Source organism: Microcaecilia unicolor, chromosome 2 (genome assembly GCF_901765095.1).
Source record: "Microcaecilia unicolor chromosome 2, aMicUni1.1, whole genome shotgun sequence".
NCBI lineage: Eukaryota > Metazoa > Chordata > Amphibia > Gymnophiona > Siphonopidae > Microcaecilia > Microcaecilia unicolor.
This window is the reverse complement of record NC_044032.1, coordinates 502,729,831-502,747,419: the sequence shown is the minus strand read 5'-3', so window position 1 is coordinate 502,747,419 and position 17,589 is coordinate 502,729,831. Positions and strand designations below refer to the sequence as shown.

Here is a 17,589-nt window from a genome sequence, read left to right as displayed (position 1 = left end):
TAAATGTTAGGCACAGATCCCATGCTTAAATTTACGCACATGAATGCCAATTAAATGTAACTAATTAAATGCCAATTAAATGAGATTGCCAATTAAATGAGATTGAAGGGGGGCAGACTCAAGAAAAATGTCAGGAAGTATTTTTTTCACGGACAGAGTAGTGGATGCTTGGAATGCCCTACCGCGGGAGGTGGTGGAAACGAAAACGGTAACGGAATTCAAACATGCGTGGGATAAACATAAAGGAATCCTGTTCAAAATGAATGGATCCTAAGGAACTTAGCCAAGATTGGGTGGCAGAACCGGTGGCGGGAGGTGGAGATGGTGCTGGGCAGACTTATACGGTCTGTGCCAAAACCGGTGGTGGGAGGCGGGGCTGGTGGTTGGGAGGCGGGGATAGTGCTGGGCAGACTTATACGGTCTGTGCCCTGAAAAGGACAGGTACAAATCAAAGTAAGGTATACACAAAAAGTAGCACATGTGAGGTTATCTTGTTGGGCAGACTGGATGGACCGTGCAGGTCTTTTTCTGCCGTCATCCACTATGTTACTATGTTAAATGTAACTAGTGCCAATAATTTTAGCTTATGCTGCTGTGTCTGATTCTCTGAGAGTTTGAACTGTATTTGCTTGGTCCCGACTGCGATTCTCGGGGGTATGGGAGCATGCTCTGCTTTTTACTTAGTCTTTTGTCATCAGGGCTGTGGCATGGGAGCTACCTGTGCCCACTGGCGTCAACGTCGGATGCCATAGGACATTTAAACATAGCGCCTAACAGCACATCACCTAAGACGCAAGCCAAGGCAAGCTCCTTAGCATGGCACCTCTTGATGCAATCCTGCCAGTTAGGTCATGGACTTCATTTTCTATTGTTTCTATAGATGCTGTTTCAAGACTTCTGAATACTCTCTAAAATTCATGTAAGCTGGATAATTGTCCATCATATTTGTTGAAATTGATTCTTTTAAATTTGGTAACTTGTTAACTGGATTAATGAGGTTATTTTTAGAGGAGGGTATTTATCCTGATTCACATTCTGGTATTGTTCTTACTCCTATTCCTAAGTTTACTAGTGCAGATCTATCTATTTATAGTAGATAATTATCGACCAGTTGCAGGTATTCCTTGGGTTTGCCAAACTTTAGAGTTTCTGGTATATCAGCAATTTAATGATTTTATTTTTTCCAATGATTGCCTACATTCTACACAACATGGTTTCCGCCCTTTACACAGTAGTGAAACTCTGCTTCTTTTTTTAACATCAGAAGTAAAGGATGTATTGAGTAAAGGTGGTCAGGCTGCTTTGTTGCAGTTTGATATTTCAACAGCCTTTGATGCTATAAATCACTCTTCATAGGCTTTTGGAATTGAGTTTAGGTGGAAAAGTGTTAAAAATAGTTTGTAGAGTTTTTGGATAAAAGAACATATATGCTTCATAGAAATGGAGTTTTCTCTGATTCCTAGTCACTTGGGTGTGGTGTTTCTCAGTGGTCACTGTTGTCTCCTTTGTTATTTAGGGCCCTATATTCTAAGCTGCGTTATAGGCGCGTTAGCGTCTTTTAATGCGTGTTAACCATATATGCGCGTTAACCACGTATGCACCTACAATAGCCCTATAGGCGCCTACACAGTTAGCGTGCTTGCTAATTGTAGGCATGTTACAAACGCTAACGCACCTTAGTAAACAGGGCCCCTAATGTTTATATAAGGTCACTTGACACTTGGGTGTCTTCTTTTGGAATACAAATATTGTCTTATGTTGATGATATTTTTTTATTGTGCCCTGTATTGGACACTTGTCACCAGCAGCAGATGAATCCATGAACTGGTGGGTTAAGTCCGTCTACCAGCAGGTGGAGATAGAGATAAACAAACTGAAGGCAGTGATGCCAGACGGCCAGCCCCTTTCTCATTTAGTATGTCTCTATCTGCAGCAGGTGGTGGACAGCTTTTCTCCAGCTCCTGGATTCAAGGCTTATGAGGGTGCTCCTGGGCCAGTGGCCAGTTTGAGCTGGGGGTAGCTGACTGAAGTTGTCACCTTTGGGAGCATACCCAGGTTCTGGGTCCCTGCTTCACCCAAAAATTCCCTCTTAACAGTTGGTTTCACTCAGTGATGGATTCAGACTTGGAGTCAGGTCTGGCTGGGCGCTATAGAAATAAGTAGTAGTACTTCTCAATTGTTTCAAATGGATATAGGCCTGGCGTACTTGGCGGATGCCTTGTATGATTTGGATGCCTCATGGCTTTGGCTTTTTCCTCCCGGCGTCTGCTGTGGCTCCGTCATTGGACTGCAGATATGGCCTCTAAACAGTGTCTTATTAAATTGCCTTTCCGGGGGAAATTGCTTTTTGGTGAGGACCTGGAAAAGATTGTTAACGATTTAGGGGATTCCAAATCTCAGTGTCTCCCGGGGGATAGACCCAGGTCTGGGTCCAGGCAGGGAGCTTCGAAGTCGCGTTTCCGAGAGGCTCGACGGTATCGCCCAGGACGCTCTAACTCTGCCTTTCAGCGTCCTTGTTTTGGTCAGCTTTCTTCCTTTCACAACGACAAGCATCCGGCCGACCCCCTGCTCATCAGGGGGCTCCTCCGCAAACCTCACAATGATGGGTCGCAGGTCCACTCAGTAGAAGAACAGATCAGTGGTCGGCTCTCACTATTCCTTCCACAGTGGGCCAAAATTACTTCAGACCAGTAGGTCCTCGATGTGGTGCAAGAGGGGCTACAAGCTAGAATTCTCTCCCATCACAGACTTTTTTTATGGAGTCCCGCTGTATCTCGCGGGCCAAGAGGAAAGCTGTTCTGCAATGCCTGCGAGACCTTCTGCGCATAGGAGCTATTATGCCAGTTCCCCCTCTCGAGTGGCGCACAGGCCGTTACTCTATTTTCTTTGTGGTTCCAAAGAAAGGAGGGGCTTTTCGGCCTTTTCTAGATCTCAAGAAAGTGAACATGTTTTTACGAGTTTGCCACTTTTGCCTGGAAACATTGCGAACAGTTATTGCTGCTGTTCAGCCAGGCGAGTTTTTGACGGCTCTCGATTTGCAAGAAACTTACCTGTACATTCCCATTTGGCAGCCTCATCAGTGATTTCTCAGATTTGCTGTGCTGGGTCAGCACTTCCAGTTTCGAGCCCTTCCTTTTGGGATGGCCACGGCCCCGCGCACCTTCTCCAAGGTCATGGTGGTAGTGGCAGCCTTTTTGCAGAAGGAAGGGATTCGGGTGCGTCCCTGTCTCGACGACTGGCTGATTCGGGTGGCTACAGCGGCAGAGAGTCATGTAGTCACCGACAGGGTGATTGCACTCCTGCAATCCTTAGGTTAGGTCGCCAACAGGGACAAGAGTCATCTAATTCCTACTCAGAGCCTGGAGTACTTCGGAGTGTGGTTCGATACAAAGCAGGGAAAGGTGTTTCTGCCCGAGGGTTCGAGGATCAAGTTACTTTCTCAGGTCAGATCCTTGTTCAGTCACCGTTCTCCTCGAGTGTGGGACTATGTTCAGCTTCTCGGTTCCATGACGGCAACCTTGGAGGTCATTCCATGGGCGAGGGCTCATATGCGACCTCTTCAGATCTTCCTGTTGAGCAGGTGGTCGCCAACGTAGATGGATTATCAGCGGCGCCTCCCTTGGTTGGGCCGGGCCAAGGACAGTCTGGCGTGGTGGCTCCTGCCGGTCAATTTACGTAAGGGCACTCTGCTGGCTTCTCCCAATTGGGTGGTGGGCGTGACGGATGCCAGCCTTTCAGGGTGGGGAGCCCATTGTCTAAATCAGGTAGCCCAAGGATCTTGGACCCCACTCGAAGTGACTTGGCCGATAAATCGCCTGGAGTTGCGAGCAGTCGTGAATGCGCTGCAGAGTTTTCAAGGTCTTCTGTGAGGTCAGGCGTTTCGAGTTTTCTCGAACAACACCACAACGGTGGCCTACATCAATCAGCAGGGAGGCACTCGCAGTCTCCCCCTGGCGAAGGAAGCATCTTGTCTTCTGGTGTGGGCGGAAGCTCATGTTCTGTGTCTGTCAGCAGCGCACATTGCGGGTCAGGACAATGCTGAAGCGGATTTTCTCAGCTGGAATCTTTTGGACGTGGTGAAGTGGACGCTGTCAGACTCGGCATTTCGTCTGATCTGTCAGTGTTGGTGAACGCCAGTGATGGATCTCATGGCCACGGCCTGCAATGCCAAAGTTTTCTGGTTCTTCAGTCGCAAAAGGCAACCCGGAACCACAGGGTTAGACACTCTTCTTCAGCCCTGGCCAGAAGAGAAACTGTTGTATGTTTTTTCTCTGTGGTCTCTGATAGGGAGGATTCTGTTCCACATAGGGCATCATTGAGGGCCGGCCGTTCTAGTGGCCCCGGATTGGCCCCAGCGTCCGTGGTATGCAGATCTGATTCAGGTGCTCTCTGAGCTACCGTTGCAACTTCAGGTGACTCCGGATCTTCTGCATCAAAGACCAGTTCAGATGGAAAATCCCTCCCGCTTTGGTCTTACAATCTGGCTATTGAGAGGCGGCAGTTGAGGAAGAAGGGATTTTCAGAACCAGTCATTACCACTCTTTTGAGAGCACGGAAGCAGTTCACTTCAGCAGCGTATGCTCGGGTGTGGAAGGCCTTCTCAGCTTGGTGTGGGCTGCGTACAGAGTAGCCCTTTCGGGCATCCATTTCAGTTATTTTGACGTTCCTTCAGGACGGTCTTCAAAAGGGGTTGGCATATAATTCCCTTCGAGTTCAGGTGGCTGCGCTGGCCTGTTTTCGAGGGAGACTGGACGGTTCCTCGTTGGCAGCTCACCCAGATGTGGTTCGTTTTCTTCACGGGGCTCTTCGTCTCCGCCCTCCTCTGCAGCGGCCATGTCCGGCATGGCATTTGAATTTAGTGGTGCGAGCTCTACAGGCCCCGCCTTTTGAGCCTTTGAACAAGGCCTCTGAGAAGGATCTTACACTTAAGACGGTGTTTTTGGTGGCCATAACTTCGACTCGAAGGATTTCAGAGATTCAGGTTTTGTTTTCCTGAGATCCTTTTTTTCGCAGTTTTCTGAGGCTGGGGTGTCGATTCGGACGGCGCCATCGTTTCTGCCTAAAGTAGTTTCGGCTTTTCATATCAATCAGACTGTTTTTCTTCCTTCCTTTGGAAGGGAGGATTATCCAGAGGATTTTGCGTTACTTCGTTTCTTGGGCATGCAGAGAGCTTTGTTTAGATACCTGCAGGTATCTAACGAGTTTCGGTGCTCGGATCATCTCTTTGTGCTCTTGGCGGGCTCAAAGAGAGGCGAGGCAGCCTCTAAGGCGTCCATTGCTCGGTGGATTAAGGAGGTCATTGCGGCGGCATATATTTTACACGGCTGGTTACCTCCCGTGGCTCTGAAAGCCCATTCTAATCGAGCACAGGCGACTTCTTGGGCGGAGACGTCTGCTTTATCTCCGGAAGAAATTTTTTGGGCGGCTACTTGGGCGTCCCAACATACTTTCACGAAGCATTACAGATTAGATGTGGCTGCTCGGGAAGATGTGAGTTTTGGGGCGGGAGTGTTGCCGCGGGGAGCGTCGACTTCCCACCCTATTTAGGGATTGCTTTGGTACATCCCACCAGTTCCTGGATTCATCTGCTGCAGGTGACAAGGAAGGTAAAATTATGTCTTACCTGATCATTTTCTTTCCTTTAACCGCAGCAGATGAATCCAAGATCCCCCCCCCCCCCCCCCCCCCTAGCTCAGCCGACTGTTTTCGTTTTCCGCAAGGAATATGTGGCTTTTCCTTCTGTGTTCTTTTTTGCAGAGTTCAGACAGACATGAGGGCACGGAAGGAATGCCTATTTGTAGAACAAATGGAAGTTGATTCAAGTTCATTGTTTGGTTCTCTGTTCTTCATAGTGAGGATGGTTTCATGTTTTCTTATTCTTGCCTTGGTTACTGCTTACGAATGACATACTAAATGAGAAAGGGGCTGGCCGTCTGGCATCTCTGCCTTCAGTTTGTTTATCTCTATCTTCACCTGCTGGTAGACGGACTTAACCCACCAGTTCCTGGATTCATCTGCTGCAGTTAAAGGAAAGAAAATCAGGTAAGACTTAATTTTACCTTTTGATCACACCTTTTCATTGTTAACTGAAAGTATCTCTATGATTGATTCCTGGGCTAGTTCAATTGTTTTGTTTTGTTTTTTAATTAAATAGGCAAAAAACTATTATTATTTGGTTTGGGAACTTTGATTCCTTGCCGCAAAAATTTTTACAATTATCTACAGGTGAAACTTTGCAGATTACAAATAAGTCTAACGTTTTTAGGTGTAATACTGGATTTGAGATTATCTTTTGATCATATTACAGTTCTTGTAAAAAAAAAAATAATTTTAGTTTATGTCAGCTTGGAGCAATTCAGTCTAGTCTTAGCATGGAGATTTCAGAAGTATAGCCCAGACTTGATTATTGTAATTCTCTATATGGAGAACTTACATTGAAGTTATTGTGAAGATTACAACTCCTTCAGAATACAGCTGCCAGATTGATTTTTAGAGTTAATAAGCTTGAGAGAGTGACTCCACTTTTTAAAAAGTTACATTGGTTTCCGGTTCATTCACATATTAAGTTTAAAATAGCCTCCATGGTTTTTAAAACTTTAGCGGGACAAAATTCAGTATGTTTATCTAAATATTTGATCACTAGTAAAAAAGGCCCATTTCTGCCTCTGATGAAACGGGCGCTAGTGGGCACGGGACTCCCTTCCCCTCCCTTTACGCTAGTCTCCCTGGTGGTCTAGAGGTACCTGTTCGGTCGGGGCAAGAAAGAAAGAGCCACCTCTTTCCTGGCCATAGCAGTGCTGCTAGCTGCACTGCTGCATCGTGTGGGAGTCCGGCTCTTGGCATTTCAAAAATGGCCACCGAGAGTTGAAGTCTCACGAGGCAGCGTGAACTCTCGGTAGCCATTTTGAAACTCCGAGAGCTGGACTTACACACGATGCAGCCGGGCAGCTAGCAGCAGCGCTCTGGGCAGGAAAGCGGGGGCTCTTTCGTTCCTGCCCGAGCGAACAGGTACCGCTAGACCACCAGAGATAGTGGCATAAGGGGAGGGGAGATGACAGGGGGGAGGGAAGGTGATGAGGGGAAGAGGGGGCGGGGCGGTACCTTTAAAGGGGCAGGGTGATGGGGCGAAAGGGGCGGGGTGATGGGCACGTCCTCGGCGGCTGCTCCCCGTGCGTTCATTTGCCTTGTTGTGTACGTGTTCTGCCCTCGACTTCATCACGTGTGACGCGAGGGCGGGGCATGAAGTCATGGTGAGTGTTGTGGCTTCACCACCATGAACTTACGAACCGGTGTGTGAGTGCCTGCAGTGACGTCAGTGTCCTCAGAACGTTGAGGGTGCGTTTTTTATTATAGTAGATATTGTCTGCTGGACATGCTTTTGATTCTATACATTTAAATATTTTGTTGTTTCCAAATTTTCAAGGAGTTAGGCTTAAAAGTTATTTGAGTAACTCTTTTCAAAACTTAGCTGTAAAGATTTGGAATGAGATTCCTCATCAGATTAAATCTATTTTATCTTATTTTCTGTTTAGAAAACAGTTGAATGCTTTTCTATTTTCAGATCTAGATTTAGTGTGTACTATTCTAGTATGTTACTTTGTAATTCCATTGGATCGTGATGCTTCATTTCTTGTAATTCGCAATGAATCCTATAGAGATATTGCAGAACATAAGTTGCAAATAGAGACTTTCATTTTGTTTCATTATTGCAGAAAAACATTTATCTTTTGGTGCCACCCATTTTCCACCCAGGTCCCACTCGAAGCATGTCTCCAACATGCTCCCTTGAAATTTAGATGAACTGTGGAGAAAAACGTATAAAATCAGAGTGTTGAAAATCACAACTTGGACGTTTTTGAGAGAAAAACATCCATCTGCCACCTTATCACATCTTATGGACTTTTTTTTGTTTGTTTTGAAAATGAGCCCCTTATTCTATTCCTCTGAATGCATTATACAATTTTTTTTCTTTATATCTTGTTTGTGTGAGCTATGTCATACCACAGCAGAGGCAGCCAGCATGATATTAGGCCTATCTTCTATTAAAGGTTTTTCTTATTTGAACGTAATTATCTTTCTATATAAAAAGCTACTATGCAGTAGAGATTTTATCATAAGGTGAGATTCACTGTACTCCAGGATAATTTCTGGAGGAGGGTAAGATGTGATATATAGTGTAATCCTAATGGCACACACAGAATAAGAAATCTGCTTGTTGACTAAAATTGTATGTAGCTGATAGATATACACTCAGGTGGCCTTGGGGGCACCTTTGCTCCGGGAATAGTGAAACATCCTTTTACCTCATATGTTTGTAGGAATATTTTACAGGGAGGTACTTTCACTTTGAAATAACATGAAAACAATTAACCCTGTTTGCGCTTTCATTTCATGTCATTTTTAAAAATAGTAAAAGATGCTATTTTTATTTTAGCCCACACTAAAACCACACTAATGAACAATAAGTGGGAAATGTATACGTTATAGCCCCTTTTAGGGTGCCTATGTTGAACCTATTTTATCAAGACAAATAGGCACCTATTTATCTTTATTTGACTTATGCTAGTCAAATACTAGCATAAGTGGCAGGTGCATACATTTAGACTAGCCTTAGTGCTGCTGTAAATGTCCATGCCGATATTTATCAAACATATGCATAAATTATTGTATTTTCTAATCTACACACCTACTTGTGCGATCTGTCCAAACTCCACCACTTTGCATGTCTGATGGCAAAGTACACACCATTGTTTCAAAGTATGTGCACTGCTATGCTGGTTGGTATTTTATAAAAGGTAATTTACAGTCATATGTGGTCATGTCTGCACATAAATGACTGAAATGTCTTCTAGGGATCACTATCTAAATTCTGGAGGGCATATCACAATCATGGATGGGAATATAACTATCCCTGGAATGAGTCCCAAGATCTGTATACAGTGTCTTGGAAATTCTTTACCAATTCCTGGTCCCAACTTTACTTCCCATGCAAGTAAAGATTTATTATATAAATAGCAAACAGTAGATAAGCAAAGCTAGAATTATTTCTCTTAGCAATAACGTCATTCCTGGTTTAACTTCCTATACCAGCTAATAAGTAACTTTCTAATGAAACAAATATTAAAAAGTCTGACATATTTCTCAAAGAAACTGTGTCTAGCTGATCCCTTGCCCTAGGAATAATGAAATAACAGCAATACTACTACTACTATTTAGCATTTCTATAGCGCTACAAGGCGTACGCAGCGCTGCACAAACATAGAAGAAAGACAGTCCCTGCTCAAAGAGCTTACAATCTAATAGACAAAAAAAAAGTAATCAAATCAGTTAATGTGTACAGGAAGGAGGAGAGGAGGATAGGTGGAGGCGAGTGGTTACAAGTGGTTACGAGTCAAAAGCAATGTTAAAGAGGTGGGCTTTCAGTCTAGATTTAAAGGTGGCCAAGGATGGGGCAAGACGTAGGGGCTCAGGAAGTTTATTCCAGGTGTAGGGTGCAGCGAGACAGAAGGCGCGAAGTCTGGAGTTGGCAGTAGTGGAGAAGGGAACAGATAAGAAGGATTTATCCATGGAGCGAAGTGCACGGGAAGGGGTGTAGGGAAGGATGAGTGTGGAGAGATACTGGGGAGCAGCAGAGTGAGTACATTTATAGGTTAGTAGAAGAAGTTTGAACAGGATGCGAAAACGGATAGGGAGCCAGTGAAGCGACTTGAGGAGAGGGGTAGTATGAGTAAAGCGACCCTGGCGGAAGACGAGACGGGTAGCAGAGTTTTGAACCGATTGGAGAGGGGGAGAGGTGACTATACAGTCTTTTGTGACAGAAAGCCAACTTCAGGTCCATTCTTGGAAAGTCTCTACAACAAGGTAGGGTGAATTAATTCTTACAACGCAGGTTCTAGACTCCCAATCCTTCAGAGGGTAAGCCACATATGTGTCATAAAAAAGGATACATACATAATGCCCAGTGTCCAGTACAGTTAGTGAATCCTGTTGGTGTTGTCTAGAAGGCAGCACAAGGTATTTCTGCCGTCAGTGATATGGCCAAACCTGTATACATGCATGTGAAAATTTCTGTTTGCTCCTGTGTAGGATGCAAGTTTCAAGAAAGAAATATGGCAAAAAATCAGTGACAAGCCTGTAGCCAAAAAGAGCAAATGGCAAGAGAGAGAGAGAGAGAGTATTGTCTCTCTACAATTAGTAGATTTCCTGTTATGAGTACTGTGTGCAGACCATGCCTGAACTCTGGAAACAATCTCTCTCCGTGATTGGATGGATTGGATATAGCAGAACCAATCAGACACTCACTGTGTCACATTTGGTAATTAACACATAAGCGAACATAACAAATAATATAGGAGTATATTGTATTACTGTGGGACAAGCTCAGATATCATTTATATGTTTCTGCAGACCAAAATCTAAAAACAAGAAGGAAGAACTCTGAGCCCTGGGAAACAGTGGGCCCCAGTGACCTTAAGTGGACTTCATGATCAGGTTCCTTGCTTACTAAAGTGGTGCGTAAAATATTCTATTTACTACTCCAGTGTATGTAGATATATGTATGTATGTAGATGCAGGTCTAAATTTAAAACTCTCTGTCTCTGATCTTCAAGGCCCTTAAAGGAAATGGCCCCGAGTTCTTGAAGAACAGGATCACCCTCTACACACCTCCAAGGACACTAAGGTCCTCTCAAGAAGTATCCCTAACCACACTATTTCCAAGATACCTGCAAGTGAGCCTTCTCCGGAGTAGCCCCCACACTCTAGAATGCACTGCCTAAAAGGCTCCACTTAACGCCAGACTATTTCTTCTTCAGGAAGCAAGAGAAAGTTTTGCTCTTCAACCAGGCTTTTAATGAAAGAAGTAACTAATCTGTTAGTCTCTCTCTCTCTCACACACTCATGCGCGCACACACACACACACACAAAAGGAGTGACCCAGGCTGCACATACTGTGGCAGAACATGTTTATCCACTCCTTCACTAGCTGAGATAATATTTAATCACCTCTCTGTCCTCATATGCAACTCTCTTTAAATTAGTCTCCTTAGCTCCTCTTACTTACTTTCTTACCTATCTATACGTTCCATCTTTGCTTATACCCTATGCTGTCTATTAAAATGTTTTATTATGTATTGTGTTGACATTGTAAGTAATATACTGTGCCATACTTTGTATTGTTATTTGAATATTTTTACTGCTGTAATTGTCTATTGCTTATGTTTGATTTATTCTTACTATACACTGCCTTGAGTGAATTCCTTCAAAAGGCAGTAAATAAATCCCAATAAATAAATAATAAATTAAAAACATACACTTATCAATGTGGATAGAGAAGTCTACTTATGTCTCTATGCACGCATATGGAATCTTCTCTTTGCCCCTCGGTCCCTCATGCTCTGTAGTAGTCTATAGGGTAGTGAGAAAATAGGACTGAGCTGAAGAGTTCTAGCAGTTCATTATTCTGGCCAGCAGATGCAGAAGACACTCCTATGCCATGGAAATCATGCTGTCCCCTTGACAAATAAATATGTTCCTGTGACTTGGTAAGGTACAATGATTGTAGCTTAACAAGCACAGAAGCAGCAACAGGTATTCCCACAGCATAGGAGAAACTGAGCAGAAAAAGTTTACAGTTATGACAAACTTAGGGTCCCTTGTACTAAGCAGCACTAAAAAGTGGCCTGCGTTATCCTCAGTGCAGGTCTTTCCTGCACACCGAGGCCACTTTTAGCATGGTGGTAAAATGGCCTCATTTCCATTTTTCCTATTAATGGCCATGCACTAACTTCCCCATTAGCACGTGGCCATTAGCGCATAAGCCCTTGTCGCCACATACGCTAACCACGTGCTAATTGGTTAGTGCATGGTGATGTAGCTGCGTTAACCAATTAGCGAAGAAGACTCCTACTCTCCACCCCCACCCCCCAGACACGCTCCCAGCACTAAAAAAAGAAATTCTGTTTAATAGCATGTGCTGATCTGAAAATTACTGCGGAATGCATGAGCACACCCTACGCTAGTTTTTTTTTAAGTTGCAATAAGCACACATTAGTGCTTAAGGTAGCTTAGTAAAAGAACCCCTTAGAGTTAGTTTCTAATATATGCCACCAATTTTAATGTGTTGTGTTTAACACAGCTGCCATTTTATGTCATGGGACCTAGATACAAATAACATGTATTCATGGAATTAGCACATAGTAGCACGTTAGTAGGCACACCCTTATTTAACTTGAAACATCTGAGTCTCTAACAGCTGTTAGAGACTCAGATGTTTCAAGTTAAATAAGGGTGTGCATTCACACAATTTTCATTTCATATTGTTTCCTGTGTCTTTTACAGGAATTTTGATTTTGTTTGGATGTTTTTGTTACGAGAGCAATATCTTTAAGAGTGCAGGCTTTTTCAGAAAGAGAGTATATTCTTCTGAATGAGTTCACATTATTTATGAAGAGGGCACACAGTTTCTAAAAGAATACATACACTTCCCAATTGTTCATGCACACATACACTATCAGAAAAGCGTGTGCTGTCTTGCAAATGGTAAAAATTGCACACTCTTTTGGAAGACTTCACACTATTAACACATGAAAAAAATAGACATTTCAGGTTGGGGGGGGGGGGGGAGAAACCAACATGAAATGATATGGGAAATGTTGACATTTTCTATATCGTTTCAAACCTTGCTCTTCTCTAAAAGAGGACAACTCAGTATCAGAAGATTTAAAATATGGAACACTCTACCTATTGTCATCAGAACAGAAAACAGCTACCTTTGCTTCAGGAAGAGGCTAAAAACCTTTCTCTTCCCAAAGACTGCTTCATAATAATCCATTATGACTTTTACCTCCTAGTACCACCCACTATCCTTTCTTATAATTTTTTTGTCTCATATGTGACATCAGTGATATCTAACTTTCTCATACCTCACAGTAGCACTATCTGCTTTTGTCTCACCTAGAATGTAAACTGCACTGAACCCTGGAAAGGAGATATTAGAGGTATACAGGTATTGCTTTGAATTGAATTGAAAAGAGGACAACCTAAAGAAAGAAATCTTTAGTTTAAAGGATACAGTTATTCTGTGTTCTTTCAATCTCTTAGGCCCCGATGCTCAGAAGCAAATGTGGGCACTAAAAGCCATTAGCACTGGACTAGCACCCACATTTTCTAGCGCCAAGTGCTCAGAGCCGACAAGTGTGTGAAACAACGAGCTCGACAGCTCTGATTGCAGCAAGAGTGCAAATGCTTGCTAAAGAGGTCATTCTTTATTCCTGCTCAGTGCTCAGCAGGCAGCGTGCAAAACAAGGGTGCTTCTCCCATGGCAAACCTTGCGCCAGCTCAGAGCTGGCATTAGGGTTGTGCTGAACCATGGGGAGGAATAGGAAACGTGTTGCTGGCAGCCTTGCAGTGACTGATAGAGGAAACCCAGGCTGGGGGAAGCAGCTGGGATCAGGGAGGGTAGGAACAGTAACTCTTCTCCTTCAGTATGTTTTCTGGCTATGAACGAAATCTACTTCCTAAACTAGGGCAAAATAGAAAACCCCCAACAAACCTCAATAAAAGGCATGTGGAAATAAATTATACAGGGTCTAACTGAGGGTAAATGCCTCATTGATAGTAACTGAACGAAGATCAGATAACGTTCCATTCTCCCAGATTCTATACAGCGTGACCAGATATCTGCGCAGAAATCCATGTGAATTCTATAACAACGTACTTAGCTTAATTGGTTTGATAAGCTAATCAGCACTGTTAACAGCACTTAGCAAACAATAATAAGCACTAATTGGTAATAATTAGAATTTACACACACAAATCCCTAAGCGTATTCTGTAATGCACTGTGCCTAAATTTTAATATACACAGGCAGAAAGGGGCATGGTTGTAGGTGAGGAAATGGGTGTTTCGTGGGTGTTCCAAAATTTAGATTCGTCGTTATAGAATATATCCCAATGCGTGCCAGCATTTACACGATGTTTTCATTAGTGAAAATGGCTGTGTTTAGTTTTAGGCACAGTGAGGTCCACTTATGTGTATTCTATATACTGCACATATATAGAATATGCATTGGCAAAAATGTTTACCGTACAGAGTAGAATCCCCCCCATTATGTATAGTATGGTTGCCATGTTAATCATTTTTGCTCTGTGAAGTATAGATCAATCAACTGTAAGCGATATTTTTCACTGAACTAACTTAATACATTTGTAATGGGCTTTTGAGAGCTTTGTTCTTTTTATCAATAGTAGTATTCAGAAATATTTGAAAAGAATTGATTAGTGGCTTCAATCAAGACAAAGGAGGGGTGTGTGGTCATCATTTGGTCCTTGTATTGCATTTTGCCATAATTTATGATGATCTTATAAATAGGAGCACTAGGAATAGCTTCCTATGCAAACAGTCTTTTTGAAGAAAGCATCAAGTTGTAATGAATTTCATTCTGATTTTCTCTCTTAGGATTAAGCAGAATTCTTGTGAAAAGGATACTAGAATTGCAAAAGAAGCTGGTGACAGTCTTGATGGAACAAGGTAGAATTAAATACACCGCAAATCACCTGGTCAATAAGGTTATAAACCCTGAAGACAAATCCAAACTGAAAGAAAGGAATTTATTTTGAAAATGTGCAACAGTGAGTGACTGAGTAGCACTGGTATGAGGTCACTGAAAGTACAACTAACACTTCTAGGTCAAACAGTATTACATCAAAAGATATGTAAACATGCCCAAAATGATTTGGTTGTATAAACCAGATATCTAATCTACAACTTGACAACAAGGAGGTAATGGCCTTTTATAAAATATCAACTGTTGTAAAAATGTACGTGATAACATGATGGCGTGTACTTTGCCAGTAGGCATGTACAGAGGTGGAGTTTGATTGGAGCATATGTGGACTTTACATAGTAACATAGTAGATGATGGCAGAAAAATACCTGCATGGTCCATCCAGTCTGCCCAACAAGATAAACACTTTTTGTGTATAACTTACCTTGATTTGTATCTGCCATTTTCAGAGCACAGACCGTAGAAGTCTGCCCAGCACTAGCCCCGCCTCCCATCACCGGCTCTGCCACCCAATCTCGGCTAAGCTTCTGAGGATCCATTCCTTCTGAACAGGATTCCTTTATGTTTATCCCACGCATGTTTGAATTCCGTTACCGTTTTCATCTCCACCACCTCCCGAAGGAGGGCATTCCAAGTATCCACCACTCTGCATTTGCACTTTGCAAGTACACATGTAGGTTATGAAATACACTAGTCTGTGCAAGTATTTGAATTATCTAGACATGGACATCTGCACTTCCTCAAGTTAATGTCCTGTGTTAACAATGGGCATGTGTTAGTTGCCATGAAATTTCCTATTGAAGAATAAAGAATGCAGCTTACAGTAAACACAAAGATGTTGCGAACTGCAATTCTGCATTAGCAGCTGCACCTGCAACACATGGTAATGACTGTGACCATGAATTAGTGGCACAGTACTGGGAATGCCCCCAGCAGTTACCATGGAGGCTTTGCATCTACTGCAGGTTAACCTGCTAACAACAAAACCTTAATAAGGTTTAGCAAATAGGACCCAGATGCACAAAACCTAACGATCCAGCAACGTGGTTTTTACACTGGTTCTAGCCAGTTTAGCGAGCAAGGAGTAAAGTGAGACATACACAAAAGGTTTCTCTGAGCTCTTTTCCTGTCACGGTAGCAGCTAACGAAAATTATATGCAAAGCTATTATAATGAGCTAATTACAAATGTACATGCAAAGCGATGCACAGCCATTTTCCCAGTGATGCACAGAAGCAGCTCCTACCTTTACCATGGAAAATTTAACGGGTGGTCAGGACCTACTGGTACTCCCTAGAATAACAGCTGAAACAGTAGAGGGAAGGGGTGGAGGGAAGAATCCAGCCCGTCAGAGCTTTGACGATCCGGACCCTTGTTGAACTGCCTGCCCTCAGTGCTTCCAGCCTAGCACAAAGTCCCACCTGGCCCTCCCTTTCTCTGCTGGTATTTCTGGAGGGGGTGGCCCAATGATCCAAAAGCAGAAAGAAAAATGATCAGACTCGAAAGCGGAAGCGCCAGCTCCTAAAAATAAAAAGTTTTCTGCGGTGTTGGGGCAGCCGGTGCAGAGAGAAGAGATAGGGAACAGGAGATATCCCAATCTCCCGGGCCCAGGGTGTGGGCTCAGGTGCTCAGCAGGAAGCAGCATGTGGGACCCGTGCAGGACATAGAAATGGTGATGCAAGGGGAACCTGCGGAGGCTGCAGCGAGAGCTGGCCTGGCAGACGTGCACCTACGATCGGGGGTGCTGGGAGGCTCCCTGCCCGGAGGAGCAAGGAGAAGACAAGGGATCCAGGATAGACCAGACCAGCACTGGGGCACTGGGAGAAAGAGCAGAAAACAAAACAAAAAAGACTTTCACACACACAGCTTGTCTGCGACATGCATAGTGCAGCCACACTTAGCAATTGGCTGCTCTGCGCATGCTCAGCTGACCGACTGGTTTCTGCCTCTGTGGAGGAAATTGCATGCAAGCTCATTTGCATGCGATTTCCTTCGTGCATGCCCGGCTTTTTAAAAATCGGAGAGCGGCAACGGGGATCGGTAAGGTAGGAGGTAATTGCTGAGAGTTTAATGCATCTGGGCCTAGGAACCTTAGTATATAAATGTATTCACAGGAATGGGGCTTGCATTAAATACATATGCTAAACCATATTCACACATGTTAGTGTGTATTCACAGGTATTAATATTAATACACATTAGTAAATATAAGGGTCGGTAATGCAAAATGATCTAATTGGCCTGAAGTGGCTCCAGGCTGGTTACATCGCTTGTGCAGGACTATCAGCTGTAAACTAACTGCTAAACTGTAAACTGACTATTTACAAATTGGACGGCATAGAACACAGTCTTTATCTGATTTCACATAGGCGGTTAAGTGCAGAATATTGCACTAAATGCATAAGAGAGAGCAAGTCACATAAACCTGGATATTCAGTGCTGGTGCCTGGACATGGCCTGGCATTGAATGTCTGGGCATAACACTAGCAGTGGCCAAAAACATGCTGACCGCTACCAGCTGAATATTTACCCCATAGTTTTTAGAATGTAAGCCCTCTGGGGGCAAGGAAATACCCACTGTACCTGAATGAATTCGTAATGAAAAGTTGTGAGCTAAATAAAGATTTTAAATGTACAGTTTTTAAAATGGACTTTGTAAAAATGTGCAAATTTATGTTAAAAATGTATCATAGATACACAAAATGTTATTCCTTTTGCTACTTCTGAAATAAAGTGGTTTCAGTAATATATTCTACCTTACTACGTAGCATAGTAATATACATAAGTAACGTGGAGGGGCATTTTCGATATGACGTCTAAGTCTGAATTTGGACGTTTTACACAAAACGTCCAAATCCAAAACAGGAAAGAAGGTCATTTTCAAAAAAGAAAAACGTCTTTCTTTTTTTTTTTTTTTTTTTTAAACTATTTTGAAAGTTTTGTGATATGGACGTTTTATTTTTTGGTCCATTTTCAAACAAAAAATGTCTAAATGCAATCTTCCAAAATAGAGGAGCAGTGACAT

At 43.2% G+C, this 17,589-nt stretch overlaps 1 protein-coding gene across 4 annotated transcripts in view; it reads left to right on the top strand.

Moving 5' to 3' along the window:
- Nucleotides 1–14,961, top strand: part of EVC (EvC ciliary complex subunit 1) — a 150,630-nt gene extending 135,669 nt beyond the window's left edge. For 2 of the 4 annotated variants that reach the window (XM_030191174.1, XM_030191176.1), the window contains exons 20-21: nt 10,408–10,511; nt 14,458–14,961. In XM_030191174.1, coding sequence (XP_030047034.1) covers nt 10,408–10,487 — 80 coding nt within the window. In that variant the 3' untranslated portion in view covers nt 10,488–10,511; nt 14,458–14,961. Of the gene's footprint in view, nt 1–10,407; nt 10,512–10,610; nt 10,648–12,958; nt 12,999–14,457 lie in introns of those variants that run through there. The other 2 variants (XR_003940708.1, XM_030191175.1) reach the window with 2 other exon arrangements.
- Nucleotides 14,962–17,589: the final 2,628 nt, after the last annotated feature.